This window comes from Pholis gunnellus (assembly GCF_910591455.1).
Source record: "Pholis gunnellus genome assembly, chromosome: 8".
NCBI classification, from domain to species: Eukaryota; Metazoa; Chordata; class Actinopteri; order Perciformes; family Pholidae; genus Pholis; species Pholis gunnellus.
In genome coordinates this window covers 3766865-3790883 of record NC_136534.1, presented here as the reverse complement: position 1 = coordinate 3790883, position 24019 = coordinate 3766865, and the positions used below count along the sequence as shown (strand labels likewise).

The window sequence follows — 24019 nt, the reverse complement described above, 5'->3', positions numbered from 1 at the left end:
AGGTTGTACGGCCCGTGGTATGAAGCTCTCCCTGAGCCTGGTGGTGCTGGTCATGAAGCTGAAAATAAGTCAGAAAGACTGATTAAGAGCTTCTGACCAGTTTAGAAGAAAAGAAGAAGAAAGAAACTGAAGAAATGAATGTGAACGAGTTCATTTGAATGTGTGAACTGAACTTTGAGTTAGCTCTTGTGAAGTGAACTTGAGCACCAACTCCGGTTAGAATGACCGTGGTTACCGTCTTTCCTGTGGATTCAGGGACTCGTGCTTACCACGGTTCCAGCCATTTTGAAAACCTTGTTAAGAAATAGCAGGGAAACCGTATATCCAGGTAAAGAGTGTTGGATAATACTTTCTGTCTGTTTGCAACGACTGCTAGGAATACAAGCTGTTAAATCAGTCTGGAATTCTGCAGAACACCGAGTGAGGTGCCGTTTATGAGGAATGCAAAGTTCCACGAGGCAATCCCGTCACTAGAAACAGGATTTACCTTGATTCCAGCCTCGCTACACTATCAGCCCCTTTGCCACTCTACGAACATTCACCTGAGTCCTGGATGAATTGAAAATGCCCCGTGCGCAGGTCATCTGAGCTGTGCTCCGTCCGAGGGGAGAGAGAGCCCGGGGAAGGAGGGGGCTGGATGTGGCAGGCTTTGCCCTTGGAACGGCTCTCAGCCGGATCTGTATCTGCACCTTTCTGGAGGTTGAGGTACACCCTTAGGTGCTCCTCCACCAGCTTCAGGCAGCTCAGGTGTTCCTGGCCCCAGAAGACCTGTCGAGACAGAAGAGGTAGAGACGGTGAGGTGGTCGGGAGGGACCAGCAAGTCCACTTAAAGAGCGTGGATAAGACAGAAAGCTAGACAGTGACGCAGACTCACAGCTGATGCATGAATACGCACGGTTACGATAATTTAACATCCTTCTCCAAAACAGGAAGAGAGGTGGACAGGGTTACCCTCGTCATCAGCCCTTCATGTCCTGCCTCGCATTGCCCAACACAACCTCACATCCTCCTCCCTTACCCGCGGCATTCCCCTTCCCCGTGCTCCATCAAAGCCAGTCGGCCTGGGGTTTGGACCGAGGACCCGGAATCTCTGAGTCAAAAACTCTTCACACGTGGAGCTGCCTGCTTGCCCGCTACTCACTAGCTTGCAAGGGTGGGTTATGACTAAACTCTAAAAACAGGAACATTTGGGGATTTTTTTTTTCTTCTCCCCAGGTTTTTTTGGAGAGAGAGCACGAGAAGAAAGGAATCGGAAGGAATTCCGGTGGTTTTTCTGCTCAGCACTTGATTGAAACACCACACACGCCAATATTTACAGTGGGAAATGTATGATTGCATATTAAGTGTGGAGTTACGAGTCATGTTTCTGCTAATGGGCACGCAATAAAAGCATTAAGCGAGCCATTGAGAATGGGGGGAGGGGGTTAGGGGCTTCCCCCCCGAAGAAGTAATGTGGAATAATACATTAGTAATAATGTGCTCAGTTAGTCACATTGAAAAAAGGGGACTTTTCAGTGTGGACCATTATGTAACTTCTCACAGGAAAATAGGCACACATAGGATAAAACCCCAACCGCTAAAAATAGCCTTTTAATATTCCACCACTTAACCGGCAGAGGTGACTCAAATATACAGTGGAATTACAGCATGCAGTTCCTACTGCCATCACTCCAGCTGCAAGAGAGCAGTTTAAGTGTCCTTGAGCAAGACACTCAATCCAACTCCGGTTTAGCGGTGCTGATCTGACCCGAAACCTCTAGAGACTTTAGCTGTGCCGGGTTGAGAAATGCTGCGACTCAGGATGCTGAATTGATGTCACAGGTATACAGACCTGCAGCAGGCCTCCCTTCAGGTCCAGCAGCAGCTTCGGGGGGCCGGGCTCGGATCCAGGGCTGCCACTGTGCCGACACCAGCGGGCCTCCAGGGAGGCGCTGCTGGAGAACGGCCCCAGAAGGAGGCGGCTTCGCTCCCTCAGCCCCGTCCTCGCCGACAGATCCCGCAGCTCCAGCTGCACGGATGCGGCCTGGACCGCATCTAGAGAGACAGGAAGGAGTAGCGATGAACGGCATGTAGAGCACAGGGTGGAACTACGGAGAGAAAACGGAAGGCGAGTGATCCTTCAAAGATGCTTTGGACTGTGATGAGGAACAATGTCTCGTCAAACCCTGTGTACTAAGGAGCGGCCACTACATTAGTGATTACATTGGGAAAAAAGAGGAACGAGGGTTCAAATAGACGAGAAAATGTCTAAAATAAATACTAGTTCCAAAGTGAACTATTGATATCTCTAATTAGATACAAAAACTAACACAGTTCATTGATACAAGCGCAACCATGCCAGATGAAACCGAAACGCATAAACAATTCAACCTCAGAATTCAGCTGCACAAACGCTTGCCTCTGTGTTTTTAAACCAAGATACCACTCACTACGACAGTCTGCCTGTGTGATATCACAGTAGTAAAACATACAGTGGTGTATAAAGTACCCAAAAGCCATACTTGAGTAAAAGTAAAGATACCTTACTGGAAAACGACTCCAGTAAAAGTGAAAGTCACCTATTAAAATACTACTTGAGTAAAAGTCTTAAAGTATCTGATGTTTACTGTACTTAAGTATCAAAAGTAGTTTTCTGATATTAAATGTACTTAAGTATTGAAAGTAAAAGTACATGCTGTTAATAAAAAAGCAAAGCGTCAGAATTTTGAGAATTATGAAGTTCATTCTTTTAAGTGCTGTGGCCACCATGACCAAGGACAAGGAGTTGTGTTGAAAATAATTGGGTTGGCTGTGATTCATCCAGGAGCAACAATGTTCAACATCATATATTGTACATAAGTATACTTTTGCATCTATGAACTATGGGCCTGATTTGAACACAACAGGCAAAGGTTTTGCTCAAGCTGAATCTGCAATTGGTTGACTGCTACCATCATAACTCCATCTGATCATCCACAAAATGACTCAAATATCAAAACATGATCAATACTAAAGTATTACAGAACGTAATGCGGCGCTCTCGTTAGCTAACTAGTGCTGCAGTGATTATAGCTATGATGACTCAAATCAACAACATCTCACAACTGTCAACACTTCCTCAGCTCACTAACTCGCTAGCGATCTGTCTACTACACTAATTGTCTCATTTGATTTACGATAGCTAGCGAACGTTAGCCTAACACCATGTATAGCTACATTAGAAGATCAGACACCTGTCCCCCCCCCAAAGATATACTCTGTGGGAAACACTGCTAGATATCTTAACAGGTTTATGATAACTAAACATTAACGTTGCGGCTCATGGGGTTCATCTTAATGCACCTCAATGTGTTTCCTGTGGTTGGACGGGGAGTTTTTGAATGCCAATATTTCAGTAGCTTCGGATAAGCATAAGAGGCACTTCATCCGGTACGAAGAATCTTTCACTCCAACATAAGAAAACATTTCTCGCAAATATGGTCTTCGTCACCACCGTCGTTTGTTGCAGGAGCAGCAGGTGCTTCCATTTCTGCTACCATCATGAAATCAGTCATCGTAGAGTGGAATTCTACTCATGTAGCTGCTCGCTAGCTAGCATCCTGGGCATCACTGGGAATCAAAAAACCGCGGCTTTGAGAGCACTTGTTTGCAGTTGCGCATTAACGTGATTAACCAATGATTTAACTTGCAAGCTAGGTCCACTGATTCACCAAACCTGCTTGCTTGCCGTCTGTGTTCCACCACAGTCCCCGACGTTGGTCTCATGATTCATTTTTTTTCTAAAGATAGATTTTATTTTGTAGCGAGTAACGAAGGTTTCAGGGGAAATGTATCGGAGTCAAAGTATCAGTTTTCTTTGCAAAATGTAGTGAAGTAAAAGTAAAAGTCAACAGAAATATAAATAGTAAAGTAAAGTATTTCTACTTCGTTACTATACACCACTGAAAACATACAGTACAATTACATCGACCACATCACTGGCTTCCAAACTATTGTACTCAATTGAAGTTATTAACACAAACACTTTGCCTCTGAAGGAGGAGAACCTGATTTGTTCCTCTTTAACAATGACTTAACAAACCACTTTAGCTTAATGATTCTGAACGGATGTCTGATGAACAATTGCAAACTTTACATATTGTAAGTCTACTGGTATGTACCAGAGGATGCTTTTAATTAGACTGACTATATATAAGTTGCGAGTGAGAGTTTCAGTGTGGCTCAGTGGTAGAGCGGGATCATCAATCAGAATCCCTGGTTCGATCCCCGGCTCTGCTGGTCCATGTCCATGTGTCCCTGGGCAAAACATATGACCTCAAAATTGCTCCCGCAAGTTGTGCCTGCAGTGTATGAATGTTAGATAGTCCTGATGGGCAGGTGGCACCTTGCATAATAGCCCCTGTCATCAGTGTATGAATGGGTGAATGATGATATGTAGTGTTAAAGTGCTAAAGTGCTTTGAGTGGTCGGAAGACTAGAAAAGCGCTACACCAGCACAGTCCATTTACCAATGTTTGAGGCTAATAAACACATCCTGAGCCGATAAGAAGAGCAGACAGCCGTGTGTCTCTTTGAACAGAGGTGCTCTGGGGTCATGGTTTGACCGATTTGAACCTGTATGGGTTCAAGTTCAAACTGCTTCTGTGATTAGGGTGAACTGAAAGGTTTAGCAGAGATGATGTGAGAGTGAGGAAAACCCTGATGGGAACCAGACAGGAGGAGCCAAACACCCACTCATCCTGCAAGAAGCAAAAGCAGCAAAAGCCCCAAGTTAATAAGCACAGCATTCTCCGTCCTTTCCATTAACACAGAGTGGTTTCACCGTGGTAACAGGCCGTCCTGAACTTTTGGTCCCGTAAATAAGTGGACTGAAACCACTCTCTGCACGTCGTTGACATGGGAGGGCTGATTTGGTCAGTTAAAGCAGCAGCAAAGCAGCAGCAGCCCATTTGGAAACCTCAACTCTAGATGACTAATAATGCCCTGAGAAGCGGCTCTTTAAAGATGCCTCTTAACTCTTTAATTCTCACTCCAGTCTGACTGGAAGTCTGGGGAAGTAACCACACACCTGTTCTAGTCCCTCACTAAAAGTTAAGCAGTTTCTGTTGTTTACTGGCTTGACCTTTAAATGTCAACAGTTGTACAAAATAAAGAGGGACAATTTGACAGAAAGGTTTGATTGTCACATAAAAAACCACTAACAAGCAGAGGCTCTCCACAACACAAGGGGTAAACATTGGTAAAACCTAAAATGAAGACTCAGAAGTTATATTATATGAAGTGAACGTAGTCACCGTGACATCAAACATTGGTTTGTCGACGGAAGCCTTGACATTTTTGCCATCGCAATCTTGGAGGTTGGAGCTAAGTACAATTGAACACTGACATTTTTAGGCGACCAAAATGTGATAATTAACTTTCATGAATTGAAACACACTGAGAAAGGGTTACATTTCTAAGATGAAAACACAGACAACGCTCTGTAGGGACTGTCAATCACAATGTAGCCCCGCCCTAAAGCATCCCCTGCTTTATGGTCTGTTTGACTCTAAATGGACCATCATTTACTAAATGAACATCATGCTGTATTGAAGAAGACTTGAAACTAGAGATTGAGACCATAAACTCATGTTTACAATGTTTACTGAGGTAATACATCAAGAGAGAAGTAGAGTCATTTTCTCATAGACTTCTATACAACCAGAGGAGTCGCCCCCTGGTGGACACTAGAGAGAATGCAGGTTTAAGGCACTTCCTCATTGGCTTAATTTTTCAGACCTGGAAGTTGCCGTCTGGTGCTGCAGAGATATCTACTGCCACACTTTCTGTTGTTGCCGTTGCACAAGTTAGAATGAGCGCTCCACCAGCCCACTGTGATTCCTGGTACTGGAGGGTTTGTGCTGGCTGAATTAGAGCTGCTGTGCTCGCTGAATGGGCGTCCATCTCCCAGAGCCAATAGCTGACCACTCTCCACCTGACACCCCTGTTTCACAAATATGGCAATTCCCTATTTATATATCAGTCCTTTGAGGAAAGACCTTGACCTTAGTGTGCTTGGGGTTCACTTGAGGTAAAGCAGGCTAGATGGAAGAGATGGAAAGGCCTATGAAGGGAGTGGGGAGGAGGTGATAAATGAGGACACAGAGATATAGACATGGAGGAGGGAGACACAGCACCAAAGTGTGTGTGTGTGTGTGTGATAGAGAGTGAGAGTGAGAGAGAGAGAGAATTTGACAAGCATCCTCACATCTTTCCTGGCTTGGTCAGCTGACGAAGGTACATCTTATTCAACATTAGAGCACAATCACACAAGAGGGGGGTATCCAATGAAAGAGTGCTGCTCTTGCATAAATCTTCATGGGGGGAAATATTGCACTGGGATGACTCATTTCTCTCAGGAAAGACACTGTTGATACAAGTTGTCAGTCCACCTGCTAATGTCTCGCGGTGTCGCGGCGCGGAGCGAGCTGTTAGAGATTACTTACTGAACTGTGGACGCGGGGTTTATTTTCACGGCTAGGATTTATTAGACAGCGCAAAGGGAACTCCCAAACTGGCTTGTTAAACGGAGGATCTTTCACTCTCACACACATATATTCATACACACATACAGAAAAGAAAAATGCCAAATGCATGTAAATGCAGACCACGCACACCCAGGTGAACAAGTGGAAATAAAAACACATCCACGTACACACACACTGTTCATCAAAGCATTCTCTCCTGTCTCACCATGCATCATTTACAGCCCAGTAGACTGCAGCATCCTGGTGCTACAGCCAGCAGCAGCAGCAGCCAGCACTCTTAATAATCACCCTGATCGGGAGTGGTTTTAATGAGGGGGAATCCCTTTCTTTCTTCACCTCTTAACTCCATTCTTCCATCCAAGTTGAATAATAGTCAGAGGCAAATTTCTTCCGCTATCAATGTATGACCGTACCCCCGTCATTTAGGTTTGTTTTCCAGAGATGCGTCAGCAGACAAGCCCAATAGACATCACGCCGCTGAGCTGTGAGGTTGTGCCATGAGAAGGGAGGAGCGGAGGGAATGTTAAGGAGGTCAAGGAAAAGAGCTGGGAACGTGTTGGAGGACGTGGGAGTTACCTGAGAGCCTGTGTTACCAACGTGTTTACGGAGGATGACAGAAAGCAAGCGACGATGGGGAAGAGAGAGAGGAATGCAGACACAGATAAATGAGAAAGCATGATGGTGAACAAAATAAAGGAGCAGAAGATATTTTTTGGAGTCTTGACCTTTGACACATAGTAGCAGTAAGATAAATTATAAATATTGGAGGCATGTCGGCAGACAGTTATCACTCAATCCCCACTTAAAGGAATAGTTTGTTTTATTTGAAGTGGGGTTGCATAAGGTTCTTCACCTTGGTCAGTGTATTACCTAGAGTAGATGGCGGTCAGTGCTCCCCCAGTTTGGAGAAACAAACTCAATGTACTGCTGTGGACAGGGGCCAGAAGCAAAATGTATTTTAAACACCAAAAAAAATATCAGTTGAAGCGTACGCTATATTTAGAATACTTTCCCCGCTTCATCTTGCCATCAGACTGACCTGAACTGAAATGTATCTATGCTCTCTTCAAAGCCACAGGACTACGTTGACAAAAAAATATATAGATTTTTTTCAATGTCTAAAATACGTTCCGCTGCTGCCCTCGTCCACAGCACTACATTGAGTCTTCCCACCGACATCTACCGTAGCTAACTAACAGCTAACTATGGACATAGTTGGACACAAGAGAGCTTCCCCCGCTGAATAACACACAACCTTCAAACCCTTGGGGAACAAAGTGGGTGGTGGGGGAACAGGGCGGATGGGAATCTTCCCCAAAGTGAAATGCATTTCTGGCAAACGCTCGCGCGAGATTAGATAGGAATCGGAGACATTGATTTACCGTGTCGGTTTTTCTCCCTGGCAGCTGTTATCTGACCACTGCCTGGCTGATTTATACCCCGGGATGCGCTGGTATCAATTAGACGAGACCTAAAGGAGTCATTACCTAACTAGCTGAGGCCCCCGAAGACTGTCTGGGATGGTAAGAGTAATAGAAGTAATATACTGTCAGTCACCACAGAAATACACTATCCCCTCACCACAAGACCACTATGGGACACTGGAGGAAACTGGTTTCCTAGCTGGGGACACTGTCGGCCAAAACGGCACGACAGCAGGCAGCTGTGCGTCATCCGAGCCGTCACACAGTAACTGATGAGTGTTGATGAGTTGCACATGGGTTCAGTGACAGTTGCAACATATTACAATTTCTTAACATTCAGCTCTACATTAGATCGAGGTGATGCTGCGATCAGAGAGCCATTCCGTTACCCAACTCAAGCCTGATGGGTCCTGACAAATTATCGGGTTTTAGGTCGAGTCCGGGTCATCTCTTTTCATTCAGCTTCAGGCTCGGTGTGGTTTTGGTTATTTTCGAATAGTAATGAAATTGCTCTCTTTCTCTCAGGCTGCTCCGACTGGTCTGTGTGCGATGTGTAGGACATGCAGTGCCCAGTGGGAAAAGTGAAACAAACAGCAGAACTGGACCAATGTTATGCGTTACATTAGCCTGGCAGAATAACGCTCAGAAGTGGATCAAATAAAGCACAATGTTGATCAAAGAGTGGCTTCTCAAAACCATACTGATTCAGGACTGGCTTCTTTCATACAGAACATTATGGCCTTGATTGAAAAATTATCGTGCTTGAATTGTATGACTGTTTAAGTCAGGGGTCTGAAACTCAAGGCCCGCCACGTCATTTTATGTGGCCCGCGAATCCGCCAGCAAAAGAAAAAAAAAATGTAAAGTTAGATTTGATAATAAAAATATCCCCATAGTCAAAATGATGAGATAGAAAGTCAAAGTTATGAGATAGAGAGTCATTATTATGAGATACTTAAACAGTCATAGAAGCAGCTCTTTGGCTGGTTACTCTACATTTAACATATAAATGTATTGTGAGTACATTGAAGACGACTTTAAACGTGGCTTTACAACACATGAAATACTTCACGTGGGATTGTGCAAACACACCCTTGAAAGGATTTTAAGCTTTGAACAAAGTTATTGTAATAACTTGTGTTTGCTATTTTCTTTAAAGTTTGATGAGTAATGTGGGGTTCTTAACCCTAAACTAAAAGGATTTAAGTTATAATAACAGAAATGTGCTTAAATATAATTTTACATTTATAGAACTGCATGTACAATATTTTAACACTTGAATAAACAATAATCAAATGCAGAGACAGTTATTTACCAATATGTTAGGAGAAGTTACATTTACAGTCTGACATTTACAACCGTGATGCTGATGAGGCCCAGAGTGAAGAGGAGTTTGAGACTCCTGGTTTAAGATGACTGAACCGCATCGATGTACTGTACAGCCGCGTCAATAAAGAGGATGGACTTTGTCTTCAAGTGAACAGCAGCTTTGGTAAGTGAAGTGCTTTTGTGTTTTTACATCTGCAGTAGCGTTACTACTGTGTTCATTTGTCTATGGTGTTGTTTTTATGATATGGTTAATATTGTTCCCTCTGATGTGAATAATATTTGAATGGCTCGTGCTCTTTAGTGTGCGGCAGAATACGTGCTTTAGCACCACAGTGTTGCTGGATTGATTTGTTGCTTTGTTGCAGTGGCGGGCCGTCAGGGCCTGCAAAGCCTTCTCTGCTGGCCTAAACAGAATCACAAAGTTATAGCTATTTTATAAGTTAATATTTTTTCTTAAATACATTTAATTTTTTCTTATATGTATTATAATTTATAAAAATATTTTTCACATTATCTTATTTTCTCATTGCACAGCTACTGTGCTCCTCAGTTGCTCTGCTTCCAGTGCAGCTTGTTTTAAGTAGAGCTTTTATCCAATCAGATTTCACCTCTGTGTCTCTAGTAAGAAGAGAGGCCCCAGCCTGCAGACTCACCCAGTGCTGCCATGTGCAGTTTAAATTGAATGGGGACGATATTGTTGATTCAACCAATCAGATCTTTAGTTTGGGATTCATGGCCCCACCAGAACAGTTTGCAGGCCTAGTTACGTCAGCTCAGAGTCCAGATGCCTCTCTGCCAGCAAGGTGCAGAGTGTGCTGTGATTGGTCAGTGGGCGGGCATGTGACTATGTGCCCGCGAAACATGATTGCTAGCAGAGCTTTGTAGCAGACAGAGTTCAAGTGGAAATATTTGAAAGACATTTTACCTAGCTTTGTTTTTTTAATATGAAATGGCGGAAGGAGGAGAAACGGATTTAGTGGCGGAGTTACTGGGAACGCTTTTCTCAAGAAGGACATTTCTGAACAAACTGGACAGTAAGAAACGACCCCACAGCTAGCAGCCCTGACCCAGCCAGGAAAAGGATTTGTATGCAGCGTCAGAAGCGTTGCACATGTTATGGCTGTGAATGTGTTTCATTTTAACTGAGCGTCGGTACTTTTGGAGAGACTCGAGTGGATCTACAACTCACAACCGCGGCCCGCCCTTCGCCGGTCCACGGCCGAAGACGACCACCGAACTGCGGCGGACCACGGACAACCGACCAGCGGCGGATCCGGTTGGACTTCTTACTGGAACTGATGTACTGGGATTAAACTCTTTGTCAGCATAGACAGCATTTGGTAAGTGAACTTCGTTTGTTTACCTCTACTGTTCATTTGTCTATCGTGGCGTTTTTATGAATAGTATTTGAATGGCTCGTGCTCGTGTGGTGGAATGCGTGGATCCGCTGCAGGTCTGCTGGATTGATTTGTTGCTTTGTTGTCATATGAATATATGCGACTGCTCTTGTGAGTTTGTCATTGTGTTACATTGATTTGGACTATATTGTCCGTTAATGACGCAGCGTCCCGTCATGCTCGTATTCATGTATCTGCACATTTTATTTTATTTGTCAAATGTTGCAGTGTTATGTGAATATGCGGCTTTTACACGAAACACATAATAACCCGTAGCTGTGACGTCATAATGAGGTTATTAGAAGTGGAGAACAGCACTGAAGGCCCAGGTATAAAATCCACGGCCCGCCACTGCTTTGTTGTCATATAAATATATGTGATTGGTTCTTGTGAGTTTGTTCTTGTCATTGTGGTAATTACATTGATTTTGACTATATGCATTGTCCGTTAATGACGAAGCATCCCGTCATGCACTCTGCAGTTAGTGTATTTGTAAGTGTTGATCTTCATTTTCACACAAAACAAATAACCTGTAGGGGTTAGGGTTGGACATTTGATTCTCCATTTGGGCTTTTGTTTTCTTTTACAAAGCAAGAATTATGGTCTGGAGAAATGAGGATTGTGTGGCGATTTAGCGCTGTTTGAATCAGTAGGGAACAGCTACCTAAACGCTGCGGGGAGAGTTTTCAGCGTGTGTGCTGCTGTTGGTTTTCCTGCTAAGCTAGTTTAGCGTAGCGCACCTCCCAGGACACACGTGGCTCACCAGAGAACAACGTTGTTCTTCCGCGGTGGGCGTGTCAGACAGCACATTGTCTGTTACGTTGGGTGGGTTGCCAGGTTGAGCGCAGTGGCTCCACTATATTTCCTACAATTTAAGCTTCTGCATTTTCCAAATGCACTAGTATTATTCAAACGTATTGTTCAGTTCGTAATGCATACCGAAACATGAGCCTCGTACCGAAAGGTTCAATACGTGTATTGTTACACCCCTAATAACCGTAGCTGTGGCGTCATAATTAGGTTATTAGGAGGCTGTTCAACTGTAGTAGGACAGCACTGAAGGCCCAGGTATGAAACACACGGCCTGCCACTGATTTCTATCTATGGTGGGTAACTCGCTAGAAGCTAGCTCACGTCTCTGTTTAAAACAAACAAGTTTGTTCAGTTGGAGAGTCAGCATGCTAGTCTAAATATAGATGTCATGTCTTTGTGCTTGTAGCTTTAAACCAGTGGTCCCCAAACTACCCCGCGGGCCGGATACGGCCCGCCTCCACATGTGGTCCGGCCCCCTGAACAATACCAGAGACGCATTATGATTTTTTTTCAGTCTGCACAATTAATCGAATTTTAATCGCGATCACGATTTTGGCTGCCACGATTAAATGAGCATGATCGTCTGCGATATTGACGTTTAAAATACGTGCTCTGCTACATATCAAATCAAACGCTTCCTGAATCAGCCAACCACCAGGGGGCGAACGAGATGAGAGCTGTCATGCGCGCACCCTGTAGAAGTAGAAGAGTAGAAGAAGTAGAAGAGCAGAGAGACGGGAGCTTGAAGGACGAGTACTTGTGCTTAATTTATTTACACGCCGGCATGTCATGTCTGTCACTACATGGTCGCGCGTTTTCAATTCCCCTACTCTCTGTATCGCGCACGGCGGTGTTCCGCCCCGATCCGCGCGCACGATGCAACAGTCGCTCACCGCACGTAGCACCCCCCCCCCCCCATAATCGTGCGGCCCTAGGTCAAACGATATGTTCAGTGATGTGGCCCTCACGGGAAAAAGTTTGGGGACCCCTGCTTTAAACTGTACGAACTAGAGCTGAAACATTCTCTTCTAACTTGTGAAGATTTGCTGCGTTTCTCTGTTATGTGATAATCTATTGAATATGTTAAGGCATCATGTCTTCTCTGTGATGAATTGATATGTTTTTAATGCATTGAAAACAATTTATTAGTTGGGTTAACTTGCCAGATCACAGCGGGGTGCATTTCCAAACATAAATCTCTTGGTGTTCGGCTTTGCCTCTCCCTGACTATTGAAACAGAAATAATATAATAAATGGAGACGAGTGGCTTTCTTTCAGCAGCGTAAACAAACTGACGTGATCGTAACTCAAAGACTGTCCAGGGAAAACAAAATAAAACTTGAAAACAGTAAAAATCAAGAGACATAAATAAATAATGGATATCTTTCACTTTGTTCCACCAACAGAAGTTTTCCTTCACAAGTGTGTTGGAGTAAATCACCGTGAAGAAGCAAGGGGTCCACAGAGGCAGAGGACCGGGGAGAAAGCTTTGGGAGTGTGTGTTGTTGTATGCATGTGAAAAAGCCACTAGTAACATGGTCTGCCGATACATGTGTGTGTGTGTGTGTGTGTGTGTATGTGTGTGTGTGTTCTTAGGAAATCGGGGGCACTCTATGGGCAGTCTGATGGAGAGCTGAGAGATTAGGGAGGGTCTTGTTTCATGGACCTTAAGACATATGTTCTCTCTCTCAGTCCCCCTCCCCCCTTCTTGCTTTCATTGAACTATAAATGCCCCTCTACCTTGGGGAGTGGTGAGCCGTGGACGGAGGGGAGGTATGGGGGCCTTCCACTTGCTTTTCATTAACACAGGATCTGGTAACACACCTCACTGTCAACCTAATCCCCTCTCTCTCCATCTTGTCCCCTGGCAGAGGTGGGGTAGGGGGGCTGCCATGACCAGGTACAGAGCCCCAGATGTTCCAGGGACGAGGGAGGGGTGGATGACAGGGTCTTCACCCCGTTGCAGCTATGGATGTACGCTGATGAAGACGGGGTGGGGTGAGCGTGATGACATATACTGAGGAGACCCCTGTTACTGCTCACACATCGTGGTCTTCTGTTTTTCCCCTCCTGTATTATATCTCTCTTTCTGCACCTCGCCTGCTTCCTTTATACAACTGTCTTTCCGTTCTTGTATTGTATCCCCCTTTCTGCTTCATCTGCATTTTCTTCTGCATGTTCTTTTATATCCGACTTCTCCTCCTCTCCCCTTGCATTTCTCCCTTTCTTTTCGTCCCCCTCTACTTCTCCATCTCCATCACCCTCCTGCTTCCTCATTCACAACTCATTCCCCTTTCCCTCTTCCTCCCCTCTACTGTTTTCTCCTTGCACGCCGGTATCATCCCGAGGTCCACACAGGATCTGGTCCATCGATCTGAGCCTGCCCCCATAACACTGGCGGAGGAACAACAGCAGCAACAGTAGTAGTGCACATCGTGGCGGTAGTCCTGCTACATTCTGCTGTCTTACATCTCTCATGTACAGCCTCTCCCGGGGGGGTCATTCCCGCTGACTTATCGTGGCAGCTCAAATGCTTGACCTAACAGCACGAGAATCCTAACCTTTATCTTCGTGAAAAAAAAATAAAGAAAAGAAAATTCAGAGGTATTTGTTTTCTGAGGTGTACGGAGCCGACTGGAGGGGCCAGAGTGCTGAGTGATGGAGGCGGCACAGCTGAGGCTAAAAGTCAGCAGATACATCTATTGTCACCAGTGATCGGTCTGCGTAATTGGAGACAGTTTGTCTCCTTTCGACGGCAACAAATCTGGAAACACTATGTGAAGAAGCCCTCGGGGGAAAGTAGCCGTGTGTGTTGTGACAAAGATCTATAAGAGTGCTGAAGTTATCCAGAAAAAAACAAAAACCCTAACCCCGAAAAAACAACAGGGTGAGACAAACATGTTATTCAGCAGGATAACTTATGACATCTGCTTTAAAAGTACCCTTTTCCTCTTGTGGGCTTCTGGTGCCATGTAAAAAGTTGTAATCCTTGTACAGGTGTGACACCACGAGAAGTTTCAACATGCTCTCAAAGACATGAAATATCAGGGTCTATAATGAGATCTACACAGAACCTGAAACCTCGCAAGTATTTCACAGAGCATTAAAATATGATATACGAGGAGCAGAATGAAACTTTAGCTGCACATGATGACAGCATTAGTTTTACAGCAGTTATTATAACGTCTTGTTCAGAGCAGTCATACATGATATTGTGTTATTGTGGGCAAGAACAGAAAAAGGTATTTTAAAGAGTGAACAGCCTAAGTGGGGATAAATGATCCAATGGACGTCAATAAACACCAGTGGCCCTGAACCCAACATTTTTATTTGCGTCCAGTAAAATTGAAATGTCTTAAGGGAAGCGGTGGCTCGGTGTCAAGGTGCTGGGAACTGTAAGGGTAAACAATACCCATGAAAAGACATTCACTGCACACTAAGCTGCTTCCCGTAAACTAATCACAGAACTACTTTTATTAACAAATCTCTTTAGAAACGTAGTTCTGTGTGCAAAGGAAGAGCAATCACAACACTCTTAGAAATAATGGTTCCAAAGAGGTTTTAATGTTCTACCCAGAACCATTTGCTTCTGAAGAATGCTTTTTTGAAGACAGGTTGTTTTTCCAAGGGCACTTTGTGACAGTAAGGGTCCATTAAGAACCCTTTTTATTTAAAGAAGCGTTTTGGGAGGAATGAGTTCTTCAAGGATAGTTGAAAGCATGGGCCTTAAAAGGGAACTCCTGCAATCCAGCCCACCCCCCCAAAAATTGTGATTGTGAACCATGATTGTTTACCACATCAGCCCCTGTCCTTTAGGGTTCTAGATAAAACCCTCCTTGGGTGGGTTCTCGATTAAACCCGTGGACTATAAAAAGGGTTCTCATTCGAACGCCCTGGGTAGGATCTGAGTGAAATCCTTGGAATATAAGAAGGTTCTGTAACTCGTCATGGCATTAAAGAGTTCTCTGTAGAACCCCCGGGGTGGGTTCTAGATGAAACTCTTGGAACATATAAGAGTTCTTGTTGAACCCCTGGGTGAAGACATTGGAATATAAAAGGGTTTCTGGAAGAATTCTGAGTGGGTTCTTGTGAACACCCTTAGAAGGTGGAAATGTTCTGGATTGAACTTTCACAAAGGGTTCTGGGTGGAACCATTACACCATTTAAGGGTTCTTTGTATAACCTCTGATACAGGGTTCTGGGCAAAACCTTTGACAGTTGGTTATAGGTATAATCCTTTATGTTGGGTTCTGGTAGAACCCTATAAAAGTGTTTTCTTATGAGCACTAAGAGTGTATAAATAGTAGAGGCATCTGAAAGCAAAGTCAGCGGGAGGGGATTAGCTTTCATATTAGTTCAATTGTCTCTAAACTCTATTTATTTTTCCATTGCACATACAGTTTCAACTGTGTTTATCGAAGTCAACACATCAAAGATGGATGAACACTGAAAAGCTGGTGAAAATCAGAGCAGGGCAGCAGCGCTGGGTATTGTGTCACTGTGCAGTTATGCAGATTTGAGTAAACAAAGTGCAAATTGTTTGAGGTTTTAATTAACATTTTCGACAATCATTTTATCTGAAGTAACCCAATATAACAACATCTGTCAAACAGATGCAGGCACTTAGGGAGCCCGGCTCCAGCTCTGTCCTCGTCCCCCTGCAACCCCAGTCAACAGGGGATGTGCTGCTCAGCGGTACCGAGGTACAAACCGTCTTCTCACATCATTATGAGTGTTCCCTGTTATTCCCTTCACGTGGCACGTCAGCCCTCTCGCTCTCTTTTATCTCTCTGTTTCCATCTGCTGTCCAATTTGGAAGACGTGCCAAAACAATAGCAAAAAACTGAAACACAAATAAAAAAAAACCCATCCTTGATCATCTGTTACAGCGTGTCGGCTCACACCCAACGGCACAGAGGATTTGGAGGCTTTTTTAAATTTACATTAGCATTAGCAGTTCTGATTGTCTGAATGGAAACACTGCGATGCCTCCTGGATAATAGTCAGTGTGGATGATGAAGGCAGGGTTCGGTCCTAACACGAAAGCAAACATCTCGCTCTCGCTCTCACACAGACGCACACACACACGAGAACGTCTTCCTCTCTCAGCCTCACAACGCTTTAGATCCCAGACGAACACAAACAGCTCACTTTACAGTTTACTGACAAACCTTGTTGTTGGCAGAGGAGGGCTTTGCTAGCATGTGTAAAAAATATCAATACTCTAAATAAAACAGGAAGCAACACCAGTATTTTGCTCCCAGTGTGAGTGACAGATAGTCCAAAGAGGCAGAGACATTGCACATTCTTTAACAAACAAGGGTGGGAAAGTTTGACTGAACTAGTCAGTGAGATACTGATCAATATCTATTCAGAATGGATTTATGCTCTTTATACAACCTGCTATTTAATTAAACGCATTCCTGAGGGAACATGTTACAACAGCTGAATTCTGAATACATTTTTATCTGACTAACTTATAAAAGTGTGGTGAGCTCGGTAAAGCTCTTTAGAGTTTGTCCACATCATTATTTGTTTGGTTACACAATGACACAGAACAATTTGTCCTCCACTACATTCTCATATTGGATATTTTGGAGCTCTGTACTCTGTACTTCATTTCCAAAGAGCCTGGATCGGTTCCCGTTGGCACGCACGGTGAGCTTGGGTACGGGGCAAATGACACACACAAAAAAAACATGTATATTTAGTGTAGTGCTTCACTGAGTCTTGTGGTTTCTTTAAAAGATGATGAAATCTGCCAAATGGGGTGAAGTCATCGCAGTTGTTTCCAATGTAGCTCCACCTGTTTCAAGAATTTCCTTCAAACAGGTGGCAATGTTTTGCAATGGACCACATCACTGGTTTTGACTTTTTTTTCATTTTCACATTAAGAAAAATATAATAATAAAGTAAGTCATTTAAGGTCCAGGCCCTTGTTGCTTTGGATTGAGACAACTCGGGTCATTTACTGAGCTCAGAGAAGTCTTAGTAGGGGGTTGGAGAAAAGAATATAAAATGTTCCGCCAGTTTAAAAATATATAAAAAATGCAGTGAAGCGTCTAGTTATCCTATGCCCACGTAAGCTCATATTATTTTTTGCAAAAAAATGAAAGAAGTTTTTCTGTTACTCACCTTCTATCCTCGGCCCTGATTTCATGTTTAGACTTCCCGTCATGGCCGACACCGTTACCGTCACACTGGGCCTCATTGGATGGGCCTCCGTCTCCATGACAACTACAATCTGGGCGGTGTGGAGGGAGACCTTGTGGAAGGACAGAGCCAGGGCCCCGACACTGCTGGCTTTACCCGGGGCAGAGTCCTGATGGTGAGGCTCCGAGCGCGAGGGAAAGGCCCTGGGCAGCGTCTTTGTGGGGGAGGAGTGAGGGGTGGAATGGGCAGACGCGGGTTTACCGGAGACGTCCCACGTGTGGTTTGGGAGCACTTTCTTCAGGTAGGCTTTGGCCTGCTCCAGCTTCGCCAGCGTGGGGTTAACTTTCAGGGGGCGTGACAGTTCCACATTCAGCTCAGCTGTGGAGGGAGATAGAAAGAAAACGAGGGAAAGGAAAAGATAAGTACAGCAAAGAGACAAAATATAATGATGTTCTTTTGTGCTGTCGACAACACTTTACAAACGACAACTTCCCTTTATGGACAGTTTATTGGGGAGTATCTCTTGAGCTCAGCCGGACTTATATTTACTACTGAGTGATCAATAGTGCAGGAGGTAGAGAGAGAGAGAGAGCAATGCTTTTGGGAATCTTTGTTAAACCCAGGACCAACACTGAATAAATCCACTGTTGGTTTTGGCCCTTGCTCTTTAAAACTTTCTCTTGTCATTTGGGAAAACCCACCATAAACAGGACACACTACATTTTTCAGCATCCCACTGAGTAAGATCTGTTGCTATCTAACTCTTGGAATACCGCCTGATGCCATGTCTCGTGAATCAAACTGAACCATTTTCTCCTCTTCTAATCACCCAGCTTTGCATGCAAGGACCTGTTAAAGAACAGCTGCGTACAATCCCACTCTCTTTCTCTCGTCTCATGTGCACATATACACACAATTACTGGCTGTCTCACTGTGACATCCTAACGTGACACCGCAGAGTAGCAGAGGAGAATCTTTTCTTCATGCCAGCCGCATAAAAAAAAATCTCTCTCTGCAGCCTTCAAACACTTGACTGGAATTTACAGAGACACATGAATTAACTCAATGCCGTTTTACACCACTTCCATTATCCCATTTTTCCACTTGGTCATGATGATGGGAGAAGGGAAGCGGCCCCGAAAAACAAGCGCAGCTGTTCTTCATGGTCTCATCAAGGCACCAGTGTTTAGAGGGTTTTAGAGGGAGACCAGCGAGCACGAGCACGAGCACGAGCACACACACACACACACACACACACACACACACACACACACACACACACACACACAGTCCTCAGGCTTGTCTCTACTTTAATCCAGTGGAAGTGAGACACACGGTCAAATGGAAGGACGACTGGAGAGAGGAATTGGAGGAAAGATAGGTGGAATTTGCTGTGCAATGTAGCTTATCATTTCCACTTGACTTATCACCAGGAAACTTTCCAGTGGTGGAAGAAATAGCCCGTGTGCAGCGGTTCATCCAGGTTCCCTAACCCCCCCCCCCCTCCCTGCCTTCCCCTACTTCTTTCATTTTCTCCCTCCGTTTCATGTAGCCCATCTTTCTGCTTCTTTTCTCAGTAATTTCTATATTTTACTCTTCCTCTATCCCTCAATCTAATCAACCCCTCCTCCGTCTTTGTAATCACACAAAGCTGTCTCTGATTCACCCAGTCAGGGCCAGCGCCGGGGCCTTGCCTGGCTCTCTGCACAGGGGGACCTGGTCCTCATTATCGATTGTCCTCCGTCCCGACCCCAGGTCCCTCTCTTCCCCAGCCATGAGAAACACATCCTACCCCCAACACCCAGCCAGTAAGGGATTCATTACCCGTTTGTTCAGAAACTCACCTGGTCTGGAGTGAGCTGTGTGATTGATACAGCTAGCTATATCCTACATGCTTCATTTTTCATATCAATTATAGGTAAAAAGTCTGATGTGGTTGCCTGGCATTGTCACTGCTGCATCTTTTCTACCTTCTCAAAAAAACGAGTGCAGATTCCCATATGCACATCACACATAGCTGTGACATGTATTTCAAGGGACCTAAAACACAAAGTCAGGACCTCATCTGGACACAGCTGGAGGAGTTGTCTCCTGTGAATTGAGCGACCACATACAGCTTTCAGCATTCAGCAATGACTTCTTGCAAACTGCACATCATGCAGGTAAGGTTATTAAAATTTCCTTCAAAAAGGATTTATATTTGTTGGCCAAAACAGTTTTCACTGATAATATTTATGATCAATGGGAAAATAAATGAAGTACAGCATGCAGCTTATTTATTAGTTGCATCCCATGAAATGACTTGAGACATGCAACTTACTGCAGTTCAGCTGACTGATTTTTTGACAGATCAGTATAAGGAAAATCTACTTTGTCAAAGGCCATCAGGATGAAGTGCATCTGACTTAGTTGATCTAAGCTGTGTGAACTCAGTGAGAAAGTCTCCATAGAGGACCGTGGAGAGGGAACAGCATCTGTACATGCTTCCCCCATGGCTTTATCCAGCAACCGACGGAGCGCATTTTTACTGCGGTGGAGCGAAGCCAAAAGCTGAATCTCTCGCAGAAGTCCAATAAACTCACATCCCAGCAGTATGTGGCTTTGAGACGAGTGCATCTGTGTCGTTTCCCCTACGTTTACTTGTTTCTCCTGAGCTGTGTGTCCCCGAGACAGACTACGCAGTGGGGCTCCGTGCGGTTTCACTATCCAGGCAAAGACGACATTAAACGAGGAAATTAAAACCATAGTCAAAAAAAAAATCTATTAACAAGCCATGATAGACTTTTTTACAGACTGAGCTGCAAAAAATTCCTATATTTATGGATTCAGATGTGACGCAGCATTATGATGAAGACCTATGAAACACTGTGTTACGCAACGCTTCTTTCAGAAGTGCCTGTTATGCTTTCGGAGGAAAAGGTTTTTTTTTTATTAAGAGGAGGAAATATCAGTTATTGAAAGCGCGGTGGCACTTTCATCGCCGAGCATAGGGGAGTATAAAGAGGGCTTTTCCAGCACATACAAGTGTTTTTATTGGGAACACCATGGCTTCAGCCATAAGACTACTGGCTGCTTTTATCTGGAGAGTAAAGTCCCTGCGCACGGAGCAAAGCATCAAGCCTAGAGGTTGAGAGGTGGTGTCGGTGCTCACATACCTTTTAAAGAACAGAACTTAATGTGAACAGGCTGGGGGGAATCATAGGCCGGCCCTTCTCAGGTGTCAGCCTCTATTAGCGCTGGAGAAAGTGGAAGATCAAGGTCTGACAGAGGCGCGCACACACACACACACACACACACACACACACACACACACACACACACACACACACACACACACACACACACACACACACACACACACACACACACACACACACACACACACACAGATCAAATATGCTTATTACCCAGGTTGCCATGCCTCTTTTCTGGCGAGGTCATGCATGACGCCGTCCCCACTTTGAACCTGGCGTCGGGGTTGTGCGTATGCGCAGCTTGCCGCGAACATTGTTTTCATTCCCACCCCACCTTTGATTTCTGGAGCTGACTTCTACGCTTGACTCTCGACAAGAAGAAAGCCTGCATCTGACAAAGGTGGCAATGTGTCCAATTACACAGGGTCCGCATGTGAAGGGTATGTGTGTACATCTGTGTTTGTAAGGGCCAACCTTTTCTTCTTTGGAGTGGTCTATAGAACCTGTAGAATCTGTAGAATCCTACTAAAAAAAAGAAAAAGCCTCATACCGAGTGAGGCCAGTGACACGCGCCTCAGATAGCATCTGACTCGAATTAGAGTGGTTCTGGATGGTTCGGAGGGGCACAGGCTTGTATACAGTAACTGACAACATTTCTGCGAGCCCATGGCTTGACGGGAACCAGGGACGCGGGAGAGTAATGGTTCCAATTTGTTCTAGCTAATCTATCACCTGTTGCTTCTCCAGTCTCCAAGTGGTAGCAGTTACATCTCTGGACTCGCTCACTGACCCTCTCAAAGACTGGAGCTGAGTAGGGAAGATGAGAGAGGGAGAGGGGGGAAAGCGTATGTGTGTTGTGTGCTGGCATGTCACTCCCTGAACCAACGATGCTCCGTAACAAAGATGAAGCTCTGCCAACTCTTTGAAATAGCAGACACTCCCTGTCCCCCGAGGTCATGGGCTGTTCGCCTCTCCCTCCCACCCCCCCACCTCGTTTGTAAGTATTGTGAACTTTATGATCTATATCATAATGTAGTATTGACCAATCACGTTGAAGTGGCTTTTGGTTTGTGTGGAGAGATAAATAGTCGCAGCGCATCGGTCGAAGCGCAATCTGGGAACTGACCGGCTATCGTCTCACAATGATTTAGCTTTTTATTGGTTTAAAATCAGTTTGTAAACTTGGGAAACAATCAGGTCGTACACGTCGCCTCTCAACTCCAACTCGAGTCTTGCATCAGAGAGAAAGGCGGGTCAATGGCCTGACATTTCAGCAAGACAACGAGCAGCCCATGGAAAAAGGAAGTCTTGGCCCTGAAATCTGCTAGCTATACCGAAACCCCGGAAATGTAGACCCTTATCAGTACCGACCGATAGCCATTGGATGAAAGATTGGATGAAATTAGAATGGGTTGTATTTGAACAATCTATTTATATTTCCTTTTGCTTACAATAGGTATTTACACACCTAACTGCTGTTAGCATTTTTCATTACAAAAATGTGTTAGCTAGGGCATTCGCTAACATTAGCTCCCAGATCTCGCGAGTGTGTTGCTGAAACAGAGAAAGGTCTTGAAACTAAATAAAATGTACTCCTGATTTGTGTGTATTATGTATTATATTTTCTTTTGTTAAGTTTAGATATTTACAGCAAACCAAAGCCATATTTAGCATCACTGAAATGAGTTAACTACAGCGTTTGCTACGTTAGCAAACGCTCTCGCGAGAGTCTGTTGCTGAGTCACAGGAAGGTCTCGAGCAAATAAAATGTTCGGCAGATATATGGCTTGTGAAATATGGGTCTGATATTGACTTTGGTGACTATGGGGCATAAGAATCGGTCATAATTTATGTTCACGCTCAATACGCTATTAAACTCGGGGGCCTGCTGCAGGGCAGTAGCCAAACCCACGTGACAGATACTTGAAACTGAGTCTCAATGGGCCGTCTCCCTTCAGAACCGTCTGACTGAACCCTGCTCATGTTGAAAAAAACCCATCACAGCCTTTTATCATGTATGTGTTTGCCGGTCAAGCCTTGAACCCTCCCGGTTTACAAATGTGGCTTCCTGTATGTATCTGCATTAGCAGTGTTTATACACACGTATGTGTGTGTGTGTGTGTGTGATGAGCGGCTGCTGAGTGAGGGTCAGCTCTGAAACACCATCCAGCTTACAGTACACATGTTACAAGTGTTTCCCACTCGGCATCCTTGGGAGGGCAGCTCTGATTGGTTTGCTGAAATTGCGAGCACATTGCCGTAAACACGCAGCGAGACGTGGCCTCGCGGCGGTCTGCTCTCCGTTTGCGCCTCGTTGGAACAAATCAAATGTGAAGCACTGTCGAATCAAAATCGGGGCCGCCAGACATGATACACATCGCAACACACAACACACATAGCGACAGACACATAAATTCTTGCACGCGTAAATGAGCCGTCTGTGAAAACCCCAGGGAATTGATGCACCTATTCCCCCCTGATCCTGTCTTCATCGATACTCCCTGCATCCTTCCTTTGCACCTCTTTTTGTTTCATATTCAAATGAGGTGAATCCAAACAATTAAACTCGACTGAGACATCAAGACATTTACTGAACTGTCTTATGACTGATGCTTCGGTTCAGGTTCAAACAACAGGAATTACTGTACTCCACACAAAAGTCAGCATCCGTTCACTGATTCTTTGTAATGTCTTCCTTTGCTCCCCCATCCCTGGAGAGGATAATTATCTCCACCAGAGAGTCATCTAACCAAACAACAAAATGTATGTGTGTGTGTGTGTATGCCTGTGAGGGGGGAACCAGTAGCATGTGTGGTCAATTCCAGATATTTCCAGCACAGCCTGACCCGGGGCAACCTCACACTGAGCCTGGATCCTGTCTGAGTCATGTGGGAGCACGTTGTTTCACGTGCGTGCGCATGCAGGAGGAGGATGAATGTGAGCGATTGTGATCGAAAGTTGTGAGGACGGCTCCGCTCTCGCCCGGTTCAAGGGGAAACACCTGACATACGTCGACATCTGAGCTTTCAACCATAACACCGCAGTCAGACGTCGTAATGTAATAGAGATACGACAGGCTGTGACCCCGTTCTGTGAAACATCCTGTTAATAAAATCCCATTAAGTTGTAAAATGTAATGCAATTTCTGATAGATAAATACACAAAGTGAAGCTGAATCAATTTAAATATTTATTTAACCTTTG

General features: G+C 44.6%; 1 protein-coding gene across 2 annotated transcripts in view; it reads right to left on the bottom strand.

The window, feature by feature from the left end:
- Positions 1-24019, bottom strand: part of vps13b (vacuolar protein sorting 13 homolog B) — a 339886-nt gene that overhangs the window by 72647 nt on the left and 243220 nt on the right. For both annotated transcript variants that reach the window (XM_079164264.1, XM_079164265.1), the window contains exons 38-40: positions 17605-18000; positions 1832-2034; positions 543-768 (exon numbers count right to left, since the gene is read on the bottom strand). In XM_079164264.1, the coding sequence (XP_079020390.1) occupies positions 543-768; positions 1832-2034; positions 17605-18000 (825 nt within the window). The remainder of the gene's footprint in view (positions 1-542; positions 769-1831; positions 2035-17604; positions 18001-24019) is intronic.